The 22956-nt window shown below is 42.4% G+C and overlaps 1 protein-coding gene across 1 annotated transcript; it reads right to left on the bottom strand.

The window, feature by feature from the left end:
• Window positions 1-319: 319 nt before the first annotated feature.
• LOC136134072 (putative activator of 90 kDa heat shock protein ATPase homolog 2) lies at window positions 320-22243 on the bottom strand. Its single transcript, XM_065891551.1, has 9 exons — window positions 22164-22243; window positions 20775-20965; window positions 12057-12065; window positions 5644-5717; window positions 3683-3797; window positions 2511-2599; window positions 1694-1810; window positions 628-679; window positions 320-492 (listed from the first exon to the last, which is right to left on the bottom strand). The coding sequence occupies exons 1-9, from the start codon at window positions 22241-22243 to the stop codon at window positions 320-322; spliced, it is 900 nt and encodes a 299-aa protein (XP_065747623.1).
• Between the last annotated feature and the right edge of the window lie 713 nt (window positions 22244-22956).

The following is a 22956-nucleotide window of genomic DNA, read 5'->3' on the forward strand; positions in this document are numbered from 1 at the left end:
CTTCCTGAACTAAAATTACAGCTAAAACAGCAAGCTTGCTAGGACAAGCTTTAGCTTGGGACACTTCAACTATCTGTATTCAGGGACTCAATCTATTCCCAGAGGAGCATCTATGGGAGGTAAAATACCTAATTTCACATTGCTTGCTTTCTAGTCATAGTAAAGATTCAAACAATGCTTTCAAATGTAAGTTCATGGATTTCATTCAATATAAATTAAGAGTATTTGTTTTCTTTTTTTAAAGGAATGACAGAGGGAAGAGGTAAACGTTACACTTTTTCTGCTTACATAATGTAATACCCTTATAAAATCTTCTAACTCAACCATTTAGGGTGATCAGCTGCAGTAAACCTTGTATTTCTTCAAAATGCTGCTTCTGCCAACAGAATTTCATGTTCTCTTCTTCACAGACAGGAACACCTTTACAGTCCAATTGTAATTCCGTCTGCCCTAGAGAAGGCACAAAATTCAGTGCAACTATTGCATAGTGTTCTGGAAGAAAAAAAGGAAAGCTTATTACTGCATTATGAAAAGAAAAACTTATCCATACAGTACCACTATTTGATTTTCATAGTAGAGGGGAAAAAAAACGAGTGTTTTTGGACTTAAAAGGTGCTAATAACATACCTTCTGGCCAGTTCCTACATCTCCATTTCATGACGATCTTTTTATTTGTTAACTGAAAACAAAGGGGAAATTCCACTGAAAAAGCCCCTATGTACAAGAAGTAATCAGTGAACAACGTACACTCCCATCTTCCAGTTTATATGCCAGCACCACTGAGAATTCATTGTCCCTAGTGCCAAAATGTGACGAAAGTAACATCAAGGACAGAAGCGTGACAACCAATGCAGAGATGATGTCAACGGCAAGGCAACTGACATTTGGCAACACACACCCTAGTGGCAGAAACCTGAAACTTCTAGACCAAGAGTTGGGAGGAATTATACTTGTGTCTTCTAAAATCATAAACATTGCACAATTACTGTGAAACTGAAGCGTCAGCTTTTAGTATATATAACATTTTTTATTTTCCCTGTAACCAACTTTATAAAGTGGTCAAGTTTCTGTGAACTCAGATAAAAACCAAAGCACATTTTAAAAAGGCACGAATAAAGCAATATCAACAGAAGTCAGTCCCAGCTTAACTTTCCTTTAACCTATAATAAGATTACTTACCAATTCTACATATTCACCAGTGATGTTCCCATCAAACATTTGGAATTTCCTTCCCTTTTCAGCTTCTAATACAGCAGGAGATTTAGAAAATTTTTGCACCAACTAACCAAGCAAAACATACAATAGACATGTTATTCCGGCATACGCTATCATGTTTTTAACCTAAATGTCAAGTACTAATATAAGCTACTGTGGTTTGTGTTTGTTTAATTGTGAATACATAGCTTTTAATTATGGCTTCCTCCTTCTCTCCCTGTCTTTCAGAGGAAGAAAGCTCAGTAAATTGCTCCAAACCCCTCAATGTTGATAAATTCCCCCCAAATGCCCATCATTTACCCCCCTCAAATCTTTAGGATAACTTCCCCGCCTCAAGCTATCCTAAAGATTTCTAGATCTCTTCAATCAGAAAAACACGGCTATGCAGGAAACCACGAACCAGCTTCAGTTCTTAGTGGTGTAGGTGTATTTTCTCCCAATGTCAGCATTTCAGATCCTGGCTTGAGACGTGACTTACATCTTTCACAGTGAAGATTCTGTACAGCTGCTCAATAGCTGTGTCAAACAGTTCCGTCATGTGCAGTGCCACAGTAGGAATCCTTACGCCCAGCGCCACTGGAGAGGAGGCCTGAATCTCAAAAGAAAAGGTTCCAAAGCATAATTATTAGCATGACAAGAGATTCAAAAAATTCAGTCTTCCAGTCTTAGTAAAACACCAGAATGGTCCCCCACACTATCCCTTCCACTAAAAGCCTTGTTAGCACCACCAATCCTACCTAGTCTTTATTTTAGAAACAGTTCAGTGCTCCTTAGCTCTGTTCCACTCCCAGACTACGGCTTCCACTCCCAGGCTATGGCTTCACAGCCCAAATCCTACTTGGATATGTAAATATGACCCAGGGATCATAAAGATAAGCAGGTGAAAGATACCAGCACTTAAGGCCAAAGGGTGTCAATTCCCCATCACCAGATTCCGCGAACAGGATCTAAAACCTCCCAATCCTCCAAATGTCTAGAGAGAAGTTTCTTCCATCATGGTATGTGACCTCAAAGTCACCTGCTGTTATTTGTTGCCTACCGAAACAACACTGCCTTTACAGCAGTCTTGAACTAAATTCAATATTTATCCCACAAAAAGGATCCCTTCCATCAAGGATGAAAGTCTCATTTCATCATTTCCCCCAAAATGGCAAGGGATGCAAGGGTGGATTAACTGGCCCATCTCAATATCCTTCATAGTTCTCCATCATCACAAGGCTGTTTAGAGCTTTGAAGCCCTCTCATTAAGCACTTCCTTCTCCCCCTCCCTACATGTCTGCCACCAGAGATCATACCTGCAAGGTAGTCTCACTCAGTTTCCTTTTAACAGTCAATTCTTGGGTTGCCATAGCTTTGGTTGGTAAAATCATTCCCATTGTAAATTCTACAAAGAAAACGTATGAGAAATGGTTTTAATAAAGAACTTTTTACTTTTCAGCCCAAATACTAAGGCAGAAAACTGAAAATAAGATATAAGAATATAAAGGAACTGATATTTATTTGTAAAAAGAATTCCTATAGCGTTTTGAGAATTTCAAGACCATTCTGTATTTTTTACATATAAAACTAATCATTAACCTGAGTTCCATGGCAACAAATGCCTTTTATCCTTTTCTTTTTATCAAATGCCTCACTTTTATCTAGTTCTTGATAAAACAGCATAATTTCCAAAGGTTGTTTTCCAAAGAGCTCCATTTTATACACCTAACTACTAATAGCTTTATGGCCTTCACTTACTGTCAAAGCCAGACACTTGGCTTATTGCTTCACCATCACCTCACAAAGCTTGGCCTCACAGTATTCAAGCCTGTGGGCCAGCAGCGTGTGTGATCTCGTAGGAAAAGTGTAAACCCCAAACCCATCTATGTCAATGCCTAGATACTCAGCAGAGTCCAAGGATGAGGTGCAGACATACATGCCCTGCTGGCTATTTTACCTGGCAGGTAACTTCTCTAATTTAGGGAAGAAGACAATAACCTCAATTCCACACAGTGAAGGGATTAAATAAGTCTCAACTACACCTGTAATACCTGCAGTCACTTTCATTCACTCATTCAACAAAAATTGAGCACCTACTACATGCCAGGCATTGTGCTAGATGCTGGAGATATAGCAGTGAACAAGACGGGCTCCTTCCATGCCTTCATGGAGCTTACAGTCTAGCAGAGAAGGCAGACATTAAACAAATAATTATAAAAACAACTGATAAAAGAATTATCATTCCAGAAAACTATCAACAATTCTGTAGGCAAAATGGTTCACGCTGTGTAAAATACTGATAATCACTAATTATGGTCTAACTCATGACTAGCTCTCAACCTCCAGACTACAATTTATCCTGCAGCATACAGAATTGTTTTTAGAGCTTTGGAAATCAGCCTAACCTGGGAATCCAGACCACAGTGCAGAGCATTATTTGGGTAAATGGAAAAGGGACCCTCTAGTTCACAAGGGATGCCTTCTTTACCCGTCTTAAGTGCCTTCAGGTAATCTCCAAGGGCTTCCCTGACCTTGGCGGTGCCTGCAGTTTTCATAAGATCCTTCAGTATATTCCCATCTCCTTTCTTTTTACTCACGTTCACCTACAAATCAGAAAAATACAAACCTAAGAAAAGTCTGGTTTGACATAATCTTATAATACTGGGACATATGGATGAGGGAACTGTGATGGTGAGGAAAGAGAAAGAAGTGGATGTAAGAGACGTGACAGGTTTTCTTCATATAGTTTGAGAAGATGTAAGGGATTTTTAATCAAGGGTCCATTGACCTGGTTGGTGGCCAAATCTTAAACGGACTTCGTAGAATGTAAACCCCCCAATTTGCGTACGTTTTATGTATATATATATAATATCGATGATGTAGTCCATGGCTTCCACAGGGTCTAGAAATGCGCTGTCTAGTATGGAGCCGCTTAGCCTCATGTGGCTACTGAGCACTTGCAATGCGGCTGGTATGATTTGAGATGTGCTGTAAGTGTAAATAATATACACCAGACTTTGAAGACTTAGTACCAAAAAAGAATGTAAAATAACCTCATTAATAACTTTGATACTAATTACATGTTAAAATGATATTTTTACATTTTGGGTAAAATAAAAAATATTAAAACCAATTTCATGTTTCTTTTAAATTTTTTAACATGGCTACTAGAAAATTTTAAGTTCCTTATGTGGCTTGCATTATATTTCTGTTGAACAGCGCTCATCTAGAACCCCAAAGCCAGTGTAATTAGGAAAACCAAGTTCCCAATATCCTGGTCTTGGGCTACATTTTTTTGTCAGGGAGGAGAGTTGGGAAAGGGAGAGGAGGAGGGAGAGGAAAGAAAAGAGGGAAGATGGAAGGAATGGACAGGAGGAGAGAGGGGGAGACAGGGAGAGGGAAGCGTCAAAATGCTGCTCTGGGGATGCCTCTGTAGTAGTCTCAGAACGAAGAGGTGTTGGTTTGAAATATCTAGCGTCCCTGTGATTCGGTTGAGTCGGGCCTGCTCCCAGGCCCCAGTTCTAATCTGAAGAGTTTATTCCGTAATACTATTGTACCACAGGCTGAATCTAAAAGACCAGTTTAATATGCTGCTGAAACACTTCTCAGCTGATGGATCTGAATACAGCAAAGTGAAATCACAGCCCGAGGGCAACAACCACACATCTGAAGGTATGTCCGAGACAGCCCCACTTCTACAGCCTTTCATAACCTTTAAGAAAGGCAACTCATAGTGGCTCAGCGTAACTTAGTTTTTATATCTTGAAGGCCTTCACACTGAATACATTCACAAATCAAAAAAGACCCTGTATCAAACTGTCTTCATTTGGCAAATAACAGCTGCTGTACAAATGGTCTCGCCCCAAAACCAAGCTTTTGGCTGAAAGAGGGCACTAACTGTAAACCAAGCATGGGAGTTACACAGGCTCTATCTCCCAAGACAACCAGAAGAGCCAGTCAAAAGCAACACACACTAATTTACTAAAAAGCATAGTATAACCAAGGGAGATCACAGCAAAAAGCTGAGAATTTTCACTATTGAAGGGAAAGAGCAACGATGCAGAGGAGAAGCAGCAAAATCCCATTCACCAAGCTGTGCAAAATACCTGAGCACTTTCCAGTGTATACACTGTCACGTGTATCTGAAACGTGAATTAACCCAGTGTCACAGATGAGGAGGCCACGGACGGTGCAGTCACCTGCCTGGGCCCGACTCCTGGTCCACAGGGGTCTAGGGCCTTCCCAGTGTGCTCTTCCTCCTGCACCACTCTCCCACCCCACGCTGCGCCCAGGTACAGCTATCCTCCTCAGCAAACGAGCCCTCACTGCTCACCAAAACTACCGCACAAGCACCACACAGTCCGATTAACAGTTTTTCAAATGCCCAACATGTCTAACAGAAACTTGATTTAAAAAAAAAAAAGAAAGAAACTCCATCAGATACCTCACCTCAGTGTCATCTACTTCATTTTCTTCAGACAGGTTGGGTATTTCAATCAACCCCTTGTGCTTCGCACCAGATTCTTTAATTATACCTAAAATGAGCAAAATACGTTCCTCAATTACAAAGTAACAGCCAGTTTACGTACACCTGCCCTGCCTAACTGAACAGCCCACCCTCCTCACAGGGCACTGCCACCGTGGGGACGAGGCAGGCCAAGCCTTCCCCACCACACACGCGCCCAAACCGACCCTGGTCCCCTGGCCCACATCACAGGTAAGCACCGTAGGAAGGCGGGGGTAAGAACCTGGCAAGTAAAGTGCACACACGACCAGGGGCCACGGGGAAGCACGGGACTGGAGTAAATGGCTCTGTTAACCAATGTTTCTTCTTTCATCTCCCAATATTCTTTCCCAAGTCAAAGCAGGATAAAGGGCTGTCTTGAAGAGGAGTCACAACAGGGACAGGAAGGCAAAAAGGGACAATGAGTTCTGATCACAGAAAGAGTGAGGGGAGGCAGGTGTGGCCTGGGGAAGTTTGTGTGGACCCTATGCAGCTGGTTTCTTTCAAGACCAGAGTGTTGACTTCAATGACGACATCAAGATGGTGACAGGTTATTCCCGACTTCAGTCCCCCTCACAGAAAGACCAACTAGCTGCTATCCATGGCCAAGACACCACTGTGAAAATCCCAAAACCCAGAGGTGAGGCTGAACACTCTCCTGGACCAGAGGCAGAAAAGGACTGCATTAGAAGGGTATGAGGAGTGGTTTAACACTCTGACCAAACTGCCCCTCCGCCAGGCCAACACAGAACCACACTGAGAGGGCCCCACTGCAGTTTTTCCAGCAGGAAAAGAGGGCAGAAGGTGGACATGCAGGTCCCCGGCACTGCTGGATGCTTCCTGGGAGGGCCACTGGGGTCTCGACTCATGGAGACCACTGGGAATCAGATAGGGATGGAGAAGGGGGGGCAGGGCTTGTCAGCAACCAGTGCTCAGATCTGGATGGGCCATGCTCCTGTTTGCAGCAGTGCATGAGCAGAGCTCAGCTGGCAAATTCTGCCGGATCTGGGTCCCCAGACAATAGGCCACAGCCAGCTGTGGAGCCCATTCTACCGCCCTACAAATTCATAGCTCCACTCAACTGCTGAGTGTAGCTTCCCATCCAGGAAGCCCAACCAGAGGGCAGCCTTGGAGCCCATCCAAACAGCCCCACTTGGGCAGGGAGCCAAGCCAGCAGCCCTGCCCAGCGGTTGAGCCTCGCCTCTGGCCCTGCGTAACCCAGGGGCCTGAACAGTGACCCTAAGCAGCCTCGGAACCCAGCCTACAGCCCTGCCCAATTGCTTAACACAGCTTATGGCCTTGTCCAGACGAAGAGCCCAGCAGAGACCCCACCCCACAGAGAACAGTCTCTAGCCTCCCCAACTGCGGGATACAGCTGGAAGCCCCTCCTGACCAGACGGCACAGCCTGCAACCTTGTTCAACAGCTGAGCATACTCAGCACCCTATGGATGCTGAAGCCAGGCCTGCAGACCTGCCCAACTTCAAGGCACAATCTGTGTCCCCCACCTGGTCACAGAACACAGCCTGAGGCAAGGTCCTACCATGAAACCCTGCCTGCAGCCCTGCCTGAACACAGAGTCCAGCCAGCAGCACCACCTGGTCAGGGAGCATAGCCTGAGACCCCACTCAACCTGCAGCGATGGCAGAGTCCAGTCCATAACCCTGCCCAATCATAGAGTCCAACCAGTGGCGCCACCCTGCCAGGGAACACAGCCAGTGTTCCACAGACTGGAACCAAGGGTAACTGCAGAGCCCAGCTAATGGCCCCATGTAACCATGGAGCACAGCCAGCAACCCTGCCTAGTCAGGGAGCCCACTCAGCAGCCCTACTTAAACATGGAGCCCAGTCGACTCACCCAACCACAAAGCCCAGCTACTGGTAGTCCCCTATCCTGACCTCAGAGCACACTCAACTGGAGAGCCTGACAGCAAGCCCTGCCTGCCCATGGACACTACTAGTTGACACATCCAATAACCCAAGTTGAATGGTGAAGGTTTTTCCCTGCCAAAGCAAACCTGTAAAACATGGAAGAAGAGACCACTTACTTATTATACACACAGATACCAGTGCAAGGAATCAAGGCTCAAGAAAAATCAGGTAAATATGACACCACCAAAAGAATCAAATAAAGCTCTAACAACTGACCCAAAGAAATGGAGATGTATGAACTATATGACCAGGAATTTAGAATAAACCTCTCAAAGAATGTAGTGAACTATAAGAACACACAACTAAATGAAATTAGGAAAATAATGCATGAACAAAATAAGTTCAAAAAAGAAACAGAAATCATTAAAAAAAACAAAGCCAGCAAAATTCCTGGAGCTAAAGAATACAATGACTATACTGAAGAATTCAATAGAGAGCTTCAACATCTAACCTGACCTAGTAGAAGTAAACAGTTAGTAAACTAGAAGATGGGTTATTTGAAATTGTCCAGTCAGAGAAACAAAAAAGAAAAAGTAATGAAAAAGAGTGAAGAAACAATATGGATCTCATATGATACCATCAAATGAAATAACACATGCATTATGAAAGTCCCAGAAGGAGAAGAGAAAGGGACAGAAAGTCTATTTAAAACAATAATGGTTGAAAACTTCCCAAACCTGAGGAGAGAAATGGACATCCAGATTCATAAGGCCCAAAGGACCCCCAAATAGGCTGAACTCAAAAAAGGCTGCACCAAGACACATTACAGTTAAACTGTCAAAAATCAAAAACAAAAAGAATTTTGAAAGCAGCAAGAGAAAAGCAACTCTTCACATACAAGGGAGCTTCATAAGGCTACAGGTAGATTTCTCCACAGAAACTTGACAGGCCAGCAGTGGGACGATATACTCAAAATACTGAAAGAAACAATATGTCATCCAAGAATACTATACCCAGCAAAGCTGTCCTTCAGAAGTAAAAGAGAGATAGAGACTTGCCTAAACAAACAAAACCTGAGGGGGCTCAATGTCATTAAACCTGCCTTATAAGAAATGCTAAAGGACATTCTTCAAGCTGAAATAAAAGGATGCTAGTTAGCATCATAAAAACATATGAATGTGTAAAACTCACTGGTAATGGTAAATATACAAAGTCAGATGATCTAATATTGCAATGGTGGTGTGTAATTCTCTTACAACTCTACATTAAAAGGTAAAAAACAAATGAATTTAAAATAACCATAACTATGAGAATTTGTTATTGGATACACAATGTAAAAATATGTAAATTGTAACCTAATAACCTAAAATGTGAGGGGAGAAGAAGTATAAATTTCTGTATGCTATCAAATTTAAGTTATCAGTTTAAATAGGGTGTTATGAATATATTTTATATACACCTCAGGTTAACCACAAAGGAAAAACCACAAAAGGTTATGATAAAGGAGTCAAAGCATACCAGCACAAAAAGGCAGCAAATGACTAAAGAGCTGGCAAGAGAGGAAGCAAAGAAGATAGGATCTACAAAACAGTTAGGAAAGAATTAATAAATGGCAATAGTAAGTCCTTACCTATCAATAGTTACTTTAAATATAAATGGATTAAATTCTCCAATCAAAAGGCACAGAATGCCTGACTGGATGAAAAAAAAACAAGATCCAACAACATGCTGCCTACAAGAGACTCATTTTAGCTTTAAGGATACACATAAACTGAGAGTAGAGGGATGGAAAAGATACTTCAAGGAAATATTAACCAAAAGAAAGTAGGAGTAGCTATACTTATATTAAACAAATAAGACTTTAAGCTAAAAATGGTCAAAACAAAGAAAGTCATTATATAATGCTAAAGGTGTCAATTCATCAAGATATAATAATTGTAAATATTCATGCGCCTAATACTGCAGCACCTAAATATATAAAGCAATTACTTAGAAAACTTATAAGGAGAAATAAACAGCAATACAATAATAGCTGGGGACTTTAATGCCCTACTCTCAACAATGGATATATCATCCAGAGAGAAAACCAACAGGGAAATATCAGATCTGAACAACACTATACATGACATAGACCTAACAAACATATACTGAACATTCCATCAAAGAGTAACAGAATGCATTTTTCTCAAGCACCCACAGAACATTTTCTAGGATAAATCATAAGTTAGGCCACAAAACAGGTCTCAACAAATTCAAAAAGATGGAAATTATAGTAAGCATCTTTTCCAACCACAAATGGTATTAAACTAGAAATCAGTAACGGAAGGAAAGCTGGAAAGTTCACAAATACATGGAAATTAAAATACTCCTGGGCTTCCCTGGTGGCACAGTGGTTGAGAGTCCGCCTGCCGATGCAGGGGACACGGGTTCGTGTCCTGGTCCAGGAAGATCCCACATGCCGCGGAGCGGCTGGGCCTGTGAGCCATGGCCGCTGAGCCTGCGCGTCCGGAGCCTATGCTCCGCAATGGGAGAGGCCACAACAGTGAGAGGCCCGCATACCGTAAAAAGAAAAAAAAAAAAAAAAACTCCTGAACTAATAGCTCAAAGAAATCAAAGGGAAAAATTTAAAATATCTTGGCACAAATAAAAACATAAACACAAACACTTATGAGATGCAGCAAAACCAGTTCTAAGAGGGAAGTTTGTAACTATAAACTCATACAACGACAAAAAAAAAGAAATAGCTCATATAAAGAACTTGACATTACACATCAAGGAACTAGAAAAAAAAACAAAGCCCAAAGTTAGCAGAAGAGATAACCAGCAATCTACAGATTCAATGCAATGCCTGTTAAAATTCCAATGGCATTTTTCACAGAAATAGAACAATCCTAAAATTTGTATGCAACCACAAAAGACCCCAAACAGCCTAAACAATCTTGAAAAAGAACAAAGCTGAAGGCATCATACTTCCTGATTTCAAACTATATTATAAAGATATAGTAATCAAAAGAGTATGGTATTGGCATAAAAAACAGGTACACAGATCAATGGAAGAGAATAGAGAGCCCAAAAATAAACCCATGCATATGTGGTCAATTAAGCTTTGACAAAGGAGTCAAGAATATATAGTGAGGAAAGGACAGTCTCCTCAATAAATGATGTTGAGAAAACTGGCAGCCACAAGTAAAACAATGATACTGGACCACTATCTTACACCATACACAAAAAATTAACTCAAGGTGAACTAAAGACTTGAACCTAAGACCTGAAACCACAAAAGCCCTAGAAGAATACAAAGGTGACAAGCTCCTTGACAATGGTCTTGGCAATGATTTTTAGATTTAACACCAAAAGCAAATATAAACAAGCGGGACTAGTCAAACTAAAAAGCTTCTGCAAAGAAAACCCAACAAAATGAAAAGGCAACCTACTGAATGAGAAAAAATATTTGTAAATTATGTATATGATAAGGGGTTAATATCCAAAATATATAAGGAACTTATAAAACTCAATAACAAAAAACAATCTGGTTAGAAAATAGGCAGAAAATCTGAAGAGACATTTTTCCAAAGAAGACATACAAATGGCCAACAGGTACATGAAATGGTGCTCAACATCGCAGAATTATACATCAAAAGCACAATGCGATATCACCTCACACCTATTACAGTGTCTTTTATTAACAACTTATTGACCAGAGATGTATTAATATGCCTTTTGTTACCTGAACATTATTGACCAGAGACGTATCAATACATTTTTAGAGAGTGATACAATTAACATCGCCTTGAAAAGTTGTTAGAACTTAAAATTGATCAAGGGTTCATTAATCAACTTATGATTGTCGTTATCATTCACATTTTTCTCTGTTAGGTTTTTGTTCCAACCTTGTGTATATTATAAATGCAAGTTTATTACCGTAAAATTTTCAAAAATGACACATCGTGAAATTCTGAGTGAAGAATTTTTTGGTCAATTTTATGCAGATACTTTCTCTGACTGTCCGAGCAACATATATACTCGTGTCTCAGAAGATGATAATTCTTCAGAATATAATTGATTCAGACGATGTGAATATTAGACTAACAAAAAGACAAAAAACCTTAGTGATTGATTCTGATATGGAAAGTGAAAACGAAACTCACGGTGCTGGAGAACGCTCCTTTGCTTCTACAGAAGAGTGGATTGAAGACATTTCATGAAAACTAGAAGACTTTACAGGTGTGTCAGGTGTAACCACTGAATGTAATAACCCGAAAACATAACAGAATTAATTTTTTTTTTTGGAAATAACTTTTTCGAGTTGGTCGCTTCTCAAACAAACTTGTATCACCAACAGAATGAAAAATCATATAAAGAGTATGGTAAGGCTTTAAAATGGACTGATGTAACCAATAGTGACACGAAGAAGTTTCTTGGATTAATAATTTTGATGGGACAAATAAGAAAGTCACACTGGAAAGAATACTGGACTGATCCCTTACTTGAAACACCTGTCTTTCCAAAGATTCTGACGAGAATAAGGTTCAAACAAATAATGACAGCTCTTCACTTTAATAACTCAGAAACTACACTTCCTACAGACAGAATTTCAAAAGTTAAACCTCTTTTGGATTATTTTCTACCAAAATTTCAATCGATCTATATACAAACAAGAGCTATCACTTGATAAGGCAATGATAAAAGTGGAGAGGACAACTCAAGACTCAAAACCTATAATCCCAGAAAACTTACAAAATAAGGAATTTTGGTCAGGATGGTTAGCGAAAGTGAAACTGGATATATATGCTACCTTGAGATTTAGTGAAGGAAAGAAACTACAACAATATTATCAGTCCTACAACCTTATCTTGGTTCACAGCACCATATGTACCAAGACAATTATTACAACAGTGTGTCCACATCTGAAACACTGTTGAAAAATAAAACCAGAGTTTGTGGGACTATAAGAGAGAATTGTGGTCTACCAAACCAATTAAAGGAGAAATCTAAAATCTACAGGGGGAGAAATGACATTCTCATGGAAGGGAGAAGTGATTCTTCTTATATGGAAAGACAAGAGGCTAGTCCGCATGGTGACAACTATTCATGATGCCTCCATAACATCTACAGGAAAGGAAGACAGGAGGACTGGCCATCAGAAAACTAAGCCCACTTGTATATTAGAGTATAATAAATATATGAGGGACTTCCCCAGTGGTACAGTGGATAAGACTCCGTGCTCCCAATGCAGGGGGCCCGGGTTCGATCCCTGGTCAGGGAACTAGATCCCACATGCATGCTGCAACTAAGAGTTCGCATGCCACAACTAAGGAGCCCTGGAGCCACAACTAAGGAACCCGTCTGCCGCAACTGAGCCCACGTGCCGCAACTAAGGAGCTGGCAAGCTGCAACTAAGGAGCCCACCTGCTGCAACTAAAACCTGGTGCAACCAAATAAATATTTTTAAAATATAGAATCATATCAAAAACAAAACAAAACACAACAAAAATGTATGAAAGGAGTTGATCGATCGATCAATATCTGGCAAACTTCAATATCCTCCAGAAAACTCGAAAATGGTATAAGAAAGTGGGTTACTGTTTGAGTAAATACAGTTTATTCAATGCATTTCAAATTTACTGTAGCCTTAATGCACATAATAAAACGACTTAACAAGCAATTTTTGTTAGCAGTAGCTAGAGAATGGGTAACTGACCAGTCTGGTGAATGTAGTGGTAGTCCCATACCTGGTGCTTCTTGTGGCATTTCTAAAAGAGCCCCTCCACAAAGATCCACCTTGTTGACTATCAGGTAAAATAAAAGAACATATTCTATATGAAATAATACCCACAGAACTAATAAAAAAATGACACCACAAAGTGTAGAATCTGCTCTTCCAGGAGAAAGCGCAGTGAAAAGTATATTTGTAATACATGTTCTTTCCCCTGCACAGAGGTGCCTGCTTTACTGCCTATCACACTCTAAAGAAATAATAGAATGCTCTAGTAAGACATGTACTAAGTTTCAAATAAATACATTAAGTGAAAAAAAAGTTGTTGATATTTACTCAAACACAGGTGTTTCAATATTCACTTACATAACAAATTGCCAGCCAGAGGCGTTAGTTTCTGCAAAAATCCCCCCGTCAGTAATAGGTTAAAAAGGGAAGAAATAATGAGTGTTGGCAAGGATGTGGAGAAAAAGAAATCCTTGTGCACTGCTGGTAGGAATGTAAACTGGTGCAACCACTATGGAAAACAGTATGAAGGTTTCTCCAAAAATTAAAAATAGAACTACCATATGATCCAGCAATTCCAGTTCTGGGTATATATCCAAAGGAAACAAAAACACTAATTTGAAAAGATATATGCATCCACATGTTCACTGCAGCATTATTTACAATAGGTAAGACATGCAAGCAACCTAAGTGTCCGTCAGTGGATGAACAGATAAAGAAAATGTAGTACATACACACAATGGAATATTATTTAGCTATAAAAAAGAAAAACACTCCTGCCAATTGTAGCAACCTGGATGGAACTTGAGGGCATTATGCTAAATAAAATAAGTCAGAAAGACAAATACTATTTGATCTCACTTATATGTGCAATCTAAAAGAAAAAAATAAAACGAAAAACCAAAGTCGGACTTCCCTGGTGGCACAGTGGTTAAGAATCCACCTGTAAATGCAGGGGACACGGGTTTGAGCCCTGGTCCTGGAAGATCCCACATGCTGCGGAACAACTAAGCACGTGCACCACAACTACTGAGCCTGTACTCTGGAGCCCGCGAGCCACAAGTACTGAGCCCGTGCACCACTACTACTGAAGCCTGCACACCTAGAGCCAGTGCTCCACAACAAAGAGAAACCACTGCAATGAGAGTCCACGCACCACAACAAAGAGTAGCCCCCACTCGCCACAACTAGAGAAAGCCCACGTGCATTAACGAAAGACCCAATGCAGCCAAAAATTAATTTTAAAAAAAGAAGAAGCAATTAAAAAAAAATCCAAAGTCACAGATACAGAGAACAGATTAGTGGTTGCCAGAGACAGCGGGTGGTGGAATGGGTAAAACGGGTGAAAGTGGTCAAAAGTACAAATTTCCAGTTATAAAAAGTAAGTCATGGGGATGTAATACACAGTATGGTAACTATAATAATACTATATTGTATATTTGAAAGAAAGTAAACCTTAAAAATTCTCATCCCAAGAAAAAAGAAAATCTTTTTTCTTTTTTTTATAAATGTTATAAAAATTTTTTTTTATAAATGGTGATGAATGTTAACTAGACTTATTGTGGTCACCATTTCTTGATGTGTACAAATATACAATCATTATATCGCAAAATGAATATAATGTTGTATGCCTATTATATCTCAATTAAAAAAAAGGGATAAAGATTAGAGCAAAAATAAATGAAACATGGGACTTCCCTGGTGGTGCAGTGGTTAAAAATCTGCCTGCCAATGCAGGGGACACGGGTTCAAGCTCTGGTCTGGGAAGATCCCACATGCTGTGGAGCAACTAAGCCCATTTGCCACAACTACGGAGCCTGTGCTGTAGAGCCTGCAATCCACAACTACTGAGCCCGTGTGCCACAACTCCTGAAACCCACGCACCTAGAGCCCATGCCCCACAACAAGAGAAGCCACCGCAATGAGAAGCCTGTGGACCACAACGAAGAGCAGCCCCCGCTCACTGCAACTACAGAAAGCCTGTGCGCAGCAACAAAGACCCAATGCAGCCAAATAAATAAATTTAATTAAATTAAATAAATGAAACAGAGAACAGGAAAACAATAGAAAAGTTTAATAAAACAAAGAACTGGTTCTTTGAAAAGATAAACAATTATTGACAAAACTTTAGCTAGACTAACCTAGGGAAAAAAAGAGGACCAAAATAAAATTAAAAATGAAAGAGGAGACATTACAACTAATACCACACAAATACAAAGGATAATAAGCAACTACTGTTAACAATTTTATGCTATAAAACTGGACAACCTAAAAGAAATGGATAAATTCCTAGAAACATATCACCTACCAAGCCTGAATCATTAAGGACTAGAAAGTCTGAACAGACCAATTATGATTAAGGAAACTGAATCAGTAATCAAAAAAAACTCCCAAAAAAGAAAAGCCCAGAATCAGATGATTTCACTGGGGAATTCTACCAAACATTTAAAGAATTAACATCAATCCTTTTCAAACTCTTCCCAAAAACCGAAGAGAGGGAACATTCCCAGACTCATTTTAAGAGGCCAGCATTACCAGGATACCAAAGCCAGTTAAGGACACTACAAGAAAAAATTACAGGGCTACTCAGCCATCCAGTGCTTAAGACTCTGCGTTTCCACCGCAGGAGGCCCAGGCTTGATCCCTGGTCGGGGAACTAAGATCCACATGCCACACAGTGCGGCCAAAATAAAAAAAAGAAAAGAAAAAGAAAAAATTACAGACAAATATACCTGATGAATATAGATGCAAAAATTCTCAACAAAATACTGGCAAATTGAATTCAGCAGCACATTAAAAGGATCAAATACTAAGATCAAGTGGAATTAATCTTAGGGATGCAAGGATGGTTTAATACCCAAGTCAAATGTGATGCATCACATTAACATAATGAAAAATAAAGATAATATGATCATCTCAATTCATGCAGAAAAAGCATTTGAGAAAATTCAACATCCACTGATAATAAAAACTCCCAACAAAGTGGGTATAATAGAAACATATCTCAACATAACAAAGGCGATATATATGACAACCCCACAGCTGACATTGTACTCAACAGTGAAATGTTGGAAGCTTTTCCCCTAATAACAGGAATAAGATAAGGGTACCCACTCTCACCACTCCCATTCAACACAGTATTGGAAGTCCTAGCCAGAGCAATGAAGCAAGAAAAAGAAATAAAAGGCATCCAAATTGGAAAGGAAAAGGTAAAATTACCTCTATTTGCATAGCACATGATCATATATACAAAAAAATCCAAGAGACCATTAGAACTAATAAATAAATTCAGTAAAGTTTCAGGATAGAAAATCAACATACAAAAATCAGTTGCTTTTCAATACACTAACAATGAACTCTCTGAAAAAGAAATAAAGAAAACATCCCATTTACAATAGCAGAAAAAAACAGTATATACTTAGGAATAAATTTGACCTAGGAGGTAAAAGATCTGTAGATGGGAAACTATAAGACACTGATGAAAGATATCCCATGTTCATGTCTTGGAAGAATTAATATTGTTAAAATGTCCATAGTACTTGGCAGATTGGGATTGACATATATACACTAATATGTATAAAATAGATAACTAGTAAGAACCCACTGCATAAAATAAATAAATAAATTTTTTTAAATGTCCATACTACACAAAGGCATCTGTACATTCAATGCAATCCCTACCAAGATTCCAGTGGCATGTTTTTTACAGAAGTAGAAAAAAAATCCTAAAATTCACATGGAACCACAAAACACTCTGATAGCCAAAGCAATACCAAGAAAGAAGAACAAAGCTGGAGGCATCACAGTTCCTGATTTCAAACTTTACTACAAAGCAAGAGTGATCAAAACAGTATGGTACTGGCATAAAAAAAAGACGTACCAATGGAACAGAATCAAGAGCCCAGAAATAAACCCATGCATATATGGTCAACTAATATATGACAAGAGAAACAAAAATACTCCATGGGTAAAAGATACTACCTTCGCTGGTGGCGCAGTGGTTGAGAGTCCGCCTGCCGATGCAGGGGACACGGGTTCATGCCCCGGTCCGGGAGGATCCCACATGCCGTGGAGCGGCTGGGCCCGTGAGCCATGGCCGCTGAGCCTGCACGTCCGGAGCCTGTGCTCCGCAACGGGAGAGGCCACAACAGTGAGAAGCCCGCGTACCGCGAAAGATAAATAAATAAAGATACTACCTTCAATAAATGGTGCTGGGAAAACTGGATATTCACATGCAAAAGAATGAAAATGGATCTTACACTATACACAAAATATACACTATACACAAAAATTAACTTGAAATGGATTAAAAACTTAAATGTAAGACCTGAATCCATAAAACTCCTAGGGAAAAAGCTCCTTGATGTTGGTCTGGGACTACTCAAACTAAAAAGCTTCTGCACAAGCAAAAGAAACAGTCAACAAAATGAAAAGGCAACCTACAGAATAGAAGAAAATATTTGTAAACCATATCTGATGAGTTAATATCCACAATATGTAAGGAATCATACAACTCAAAAGCAAAAAACCAAACCAAAACAAAAAATACCATTAAAAAGATGGGTAGGGCTTCCCTGGTGGCACAGTGGTTGAGAGTCCGCCTGCCGATGCAGGGGACACGGGCTCGTGCCCCAGTCTGGGAAGATCCCACATGCCGTGGAGCGGCTGCGCCCGTGGGCCATGGCCGCTGAGCCTGCGCGTCCGGAGCCTGTTGCTCCGCGGCAGCAGAGGCCACAACAGTGAGAGGCCCGCGTACTGCAAAAAAAAAAAAAAAAAAAACAAAAAAAAACAGATGGACAAAGGAACTGAATAGACATTTATGCAAAGAAAATATTCAAATGCCCAACAGGTACCTGAAAAGGTGTCCAACATCACTAATCATCAGGGAAATGTAAATCAAAACCATAAACAGATAACACTGTACCCCTGTTAGAATGGCTACTATCAAAAAGAGATAACAAGTGCTGGTGAGGATGTGGAGAAAAGGGAACCCTCATGCACTATTGGTGGGAATGTAAATTGGTGCAGCCACTATGGAAAACCGTATAGAGGTTCCTCAAAAAATTAAAAATAGAATTACGACATGATGTAGCAATTCCACTTCTGGATATACAGCCAAAGGAAATGGAATCACTATCTCAAAGACATATCTGCACCCCGATATTCAATATAGCATTATTTATTCAATATAGCATTATTTATGGTAGCCAAGACATGGAAACAACCTAAGCATCCATCGATGGAGGAATGAATAAAGAGAACGTGGCATATTTACACAACGGAATATTAGTCAGCCATAAAAAAGAAGGGAAATCTTGCCATTTGTGACAACATGGATGATCCTTAAGGGCATTATGCTAAGTGAGATAAGTCAGAGAAAACCAAATAGTGTATGATCTCATTTATATGTGTAATCAAAAAAAAAAAAACCAAACTCACAGAAACAGAAAGTAGACTGGTGGTTGCAAGGTGGCAGAGGGAAGGGTGGTGAAGGTGGTCAAAAGACACCAAGGGCACACATAGCTTCCACTCCTATGCTGAGTAAGCTCTGAGGATGTAATGTGCAGCAGGGTAGGCAATACAGTATCACACAGCTGAAAGCTGCTCAGACAGCAGATCCTAAAAGTTCTCAACATACACACAAAAAACTGTAACTATATGAGGTGATGAGTATTTTAACTAACCTTATTGTGGAAATCATTTTGCAATATACACATATATCAAATCATCATGTTGTATACCTTTTACTCATACAATGTTATAAATCAATTATATCTCAATAAATCTGAGAAAGCTATAACTTTAATATAATTAAAATTTAATTAAAAAAAAAAAAAGGAAGACCAGAGTACTGTCTCCTCCCCAGTGGGTCCCACTAGCCACCTCTAGGATTAACTACTAGAGGAGAAAGCACACGGGGTCAGGGAAGCCCTGTTCCGTCTGCCCTCTGGCTGCTGCCTGGGAGTTGCTGGGTCTTAACCTACAAAGGAGCAGGTTGCTGCTTTGAGCTAAGGGAGATGGAAGAGACACAAGACCATGAGTTTCCTTGGGGACCTCAGAGCCCCTGTCTTGGGGAGCTGGATGTGTAAGGAGCCAGATCCTGCTATGATCCAGCCAAGAGCAGCCACTGAGGGAGCAACTGAGAGCACAACCCCAAGCCAGAAGGTTTCAACACACAAGTGGGACTGCTTTTGATGCTCGCTGAACATTCCCTGGGCTCTGGCCTGGCTCCAGTTAGCAAGACAGCCACTAGGACAGAGGCGCAAGGACAGCTCACCAGGCAGCTCTCTAACCCAAACTCTCAAGAAAGAAGCTGACACAAGCTGAGGCCCAAACACAGCACCATCCTCCAGAACCAGATCTTGCCCTCTCTCCTCCTTTTCCTTTTCCCTTTGTCTTCATATCCATGGTTATTTCACCAAATATTTATTGAGTATAGACTGTCCACCCAGCAAGGACCCAGGCACCACGGGAGAAATTTATTCATTCAACAAACACGTTTCAGACAGTGATCTGGAAACAAAACCAATCAATCTCTGACCCAAAGACCCAAAGAATGAAAACAACCAAAATGTCTATCAACTGATGAACAGATAAAATGTGCTACATCTATACAACAGAACGTTAGTCAACAATGAAAAAGAATGAAACATGCTACAAGACAGATGAACCTTGAAAACATTATGTCAAGTAAAAGAAGCTACTCACAAAAGACCACATACTGTGTGATACCATTCATATGAAATGTCCAGAACAGGCAAATCCATGGAGACAGAAATTAGACAAGAGGTTGCAAGGACTGGGGGAGTGACTGCTAACAGGTACATGGTTTTGGGGGAGAGATGAAAATGTTCTATAATTGACTGTAGTGATGGCTGCACAACTCTGTGAGTATACTGAAAACCAGGGAATTGTACATTTTAAATGGGCGACCTGTATGGTATGTGAATTATATCTCAATAAAGCTGATATTTTAAAAAATCTCTGCCCTGATGAACGGGGAGAAAAGGGGAATCCAGAACAATAATAATGTAGTGTGCCAAATATCAGTGCTTTGGGGAGAAATAAAGCAGGGAAGGGAAACAGTACAAGGAAGGGATCTGAAACTGTTAGAGAATGGAGACAGATGGCTTTACTCAGGATGCAAACCTGAAAGAGCTTAAGGAGCCAGCAGGCACCTATCGAGGGGAAGAGTACTCCAGGCAGCAGCTCCAGGAAACGCTAGTGCTCACAAATGCCTGGCAGATTGAGTCCAGCTGATGGCTAAGCCCTAAAGAGCTCTGAGTGCTGGGAGAAAGGGAAGCCCACCGCTGGTTGGACAAGGATCTCCACGTGCAGTTAAGGGTGTCCAGAACTCCAAACACCAATTCAGGGGCCCACAGCAGGAGTTCTAAATTTATCTGTTGAATGAATGACTAATGAATCAACCAACTCTGCCCCAACACAGCCCCCAGCCCCACCTGTACCTGGAGGACCCTGTTACCTTTCCAGCCCAGTTTGATGTTCCACTCATAGAAGAAAATCAGCTTTCCTTTGCGGCTGCTGCAGGAAGCCTCGCCTTCCACCTGCTTCAGCTCACTGATCTCGCAACGGCCAGCCTCATTCTCCACAGCAATGCCCACCAGGAGCTCGCGGAGCTTCCCCTTGGACCAGCTGGTGGCATCCCGCTCTGTCCTGCCGAGGGCCAGAAGAAGGGCAGAGCCGTGAATAGAAGCTCCCACTGGTGTCCACACGCCCACCTTGGGGAATCAGGGTAATGCCCTGGCCCAGTCCAGATCAGCCCAATTCCTCTCAAGCAGCTGTTGGGTGGTACTTTGTCTTAAAAACACTGATTTATTTGGGGGGAAGGAGGTCTCGAAATCTCACCTGGTGGAAATGGAGGGGTAAAGCCTGGGCCACATGAAAAGGTAATTATAACTGAAATAACTTTTATCGTAATAAGACAAATTATCAAGTGTTTTCACACAGATATTATCTCATACAATCTTCCCAAATAATGTTCCCATTTTAAGGGGTGGAAATGAGCAGAGAGAAGTCCATTAAGTGTCCACGGTGACAAGGCTGGGAAAGGAGAGGTCAGCTCTTCCCAATCCCAAGCCAGGACTCCCCCAGGGAAGGATGCCCTCACAGGCTAAGGCTTTGCTCTGCCCTGGACCTGCCTCAGCATCACCTTGATGGCCTTGAGGTAGCACAGCCCTCAGAGGAGCAGAGCAGAGAACATCACTTCCTGAAGCTCTGACTGAAGAGTGAGGGGCAAAAATCAGCCCAAACTCCATATGAGATAGAAAAAGGATGGGTAACTACTAAGAACTCCTAGAAGGCAGGGCTCATCAGAGACTCATCAAGTTAAATGTGGAGTTGAGATCCAAATTCCTGTTCTTTCCATTACATACGTCACACACACACACACACACACACACTTTCTACCTTCATTTTAACTCCCCCAAACTTCAAGGGGCTGGGGGGGAGGGGCGGCGCGGGGAGAGCTTCTAAGGTCAGAGACTGCCGAAGCTGAAGCGGTAAGTCAAGAATGACTTCTATTCCTGGGACCCAACCCAACTTTCAAAAAGAGGAAAGTGAAGTCCCACAGCCGTTGCAGATAAGACCCCGGGTCTTCAGGCTCCAAGGGCTCCGCAAGCCCTGAGGCTAAAGACGAGCATCTGCACCTGTGCAGCCCCCAACCCTCCCCACTCCCCCGGCCCAGGGCCCACCATGGCCCGGGAGGCGCCCCGAGACACCCGGCCGCCCCTGCACCCGGGTCACAGGGCGCCGGGCGCTCGCAGAGGGTCCCCACCCCCACCCCGTCCCGCCGGCTCCGGAGGGAGGAGGCCCGGACGCCGCGGCCCCGGCCCCTGCCCCTGCCCGGCCGCACCAGTGCCAGTTGTTCACGTTGGTCCCGTCCTCCCGCTCCTCCACGATCCAGCGCGGGTCCCCCTGGCCCCACTTGGCCATGTCTGCGCCGCGGCGCGGCCTCAGCGGAGAACAAGGAAGGGCCGCGGCAGCGCTACGGCTCCGTCGCCGACGTTTCCGGCCTTCGAGCCCAAGATCAGAGCGTTCACAGCGCCCAGAAAGTGCCAGAAATCCCCGCCCCCTGCGCCACCCGGCCCCGCCCGCCCCGCTCGCCCCGCTGCGGAGCTCCGGGAGAGCTGGAGCGGGGCTGGTTCCGAGGGGCGGGGGCGCGGGGCGGGGCCCGGAGGGTGGAGGGGGCGGGGGGCGTCTGGGCTCAGGAAGCCCGCCCCCGGGAGGGGGTTGGGCCCGAGGCGGTTGCGGGCCAGGAGGGGAGGGGTCGGGGCCCAGGACACCCGCGTCGGGGGCGGCGGTAGGTAGGCTAAGGGCCCGAGCCACGGCGCTGGGGAGGGGGCGACCTGGGAGGCCGGGTGGGGTTTGCGGAGGCCTTGGGCCCCGCCGCGGGTCTCGCAAGTGCACGGGCTGGGGAAGGCCGGACGTCTCTCAACGGTTCGTTATTATTACTGCAGCGATGACCTTCAGTGCTGGCAAGCGGGGCGTTGAGTAAGGGGCGCCTGAGAGTTGCACCGGGGCTGCAGACAGGAAACGGCCGTCGGGCTGCCACCGGCAGTGCTGACGGTGTTCGGTCCTCTAGAGGACACGACCCTCGCGAGCACTTGGTCACCCTGTTTGCTGTGCGACCGCCTTGCTGAGGTCGG

This window comes from Phocoena phocoena, chromosome 14 (assembly GCF_963924675.1).
Source record: "Phocoena phocoena chromosome 14, mPhoPho1.1, whole genome shotgun sequence".
NCBI classification, from domain to species: Eukaryota; Metazoa; Chordata; class Mammalia; order Artiodactyla; family Phocoenidae; genus Phocoena; species Phocoena phocoena.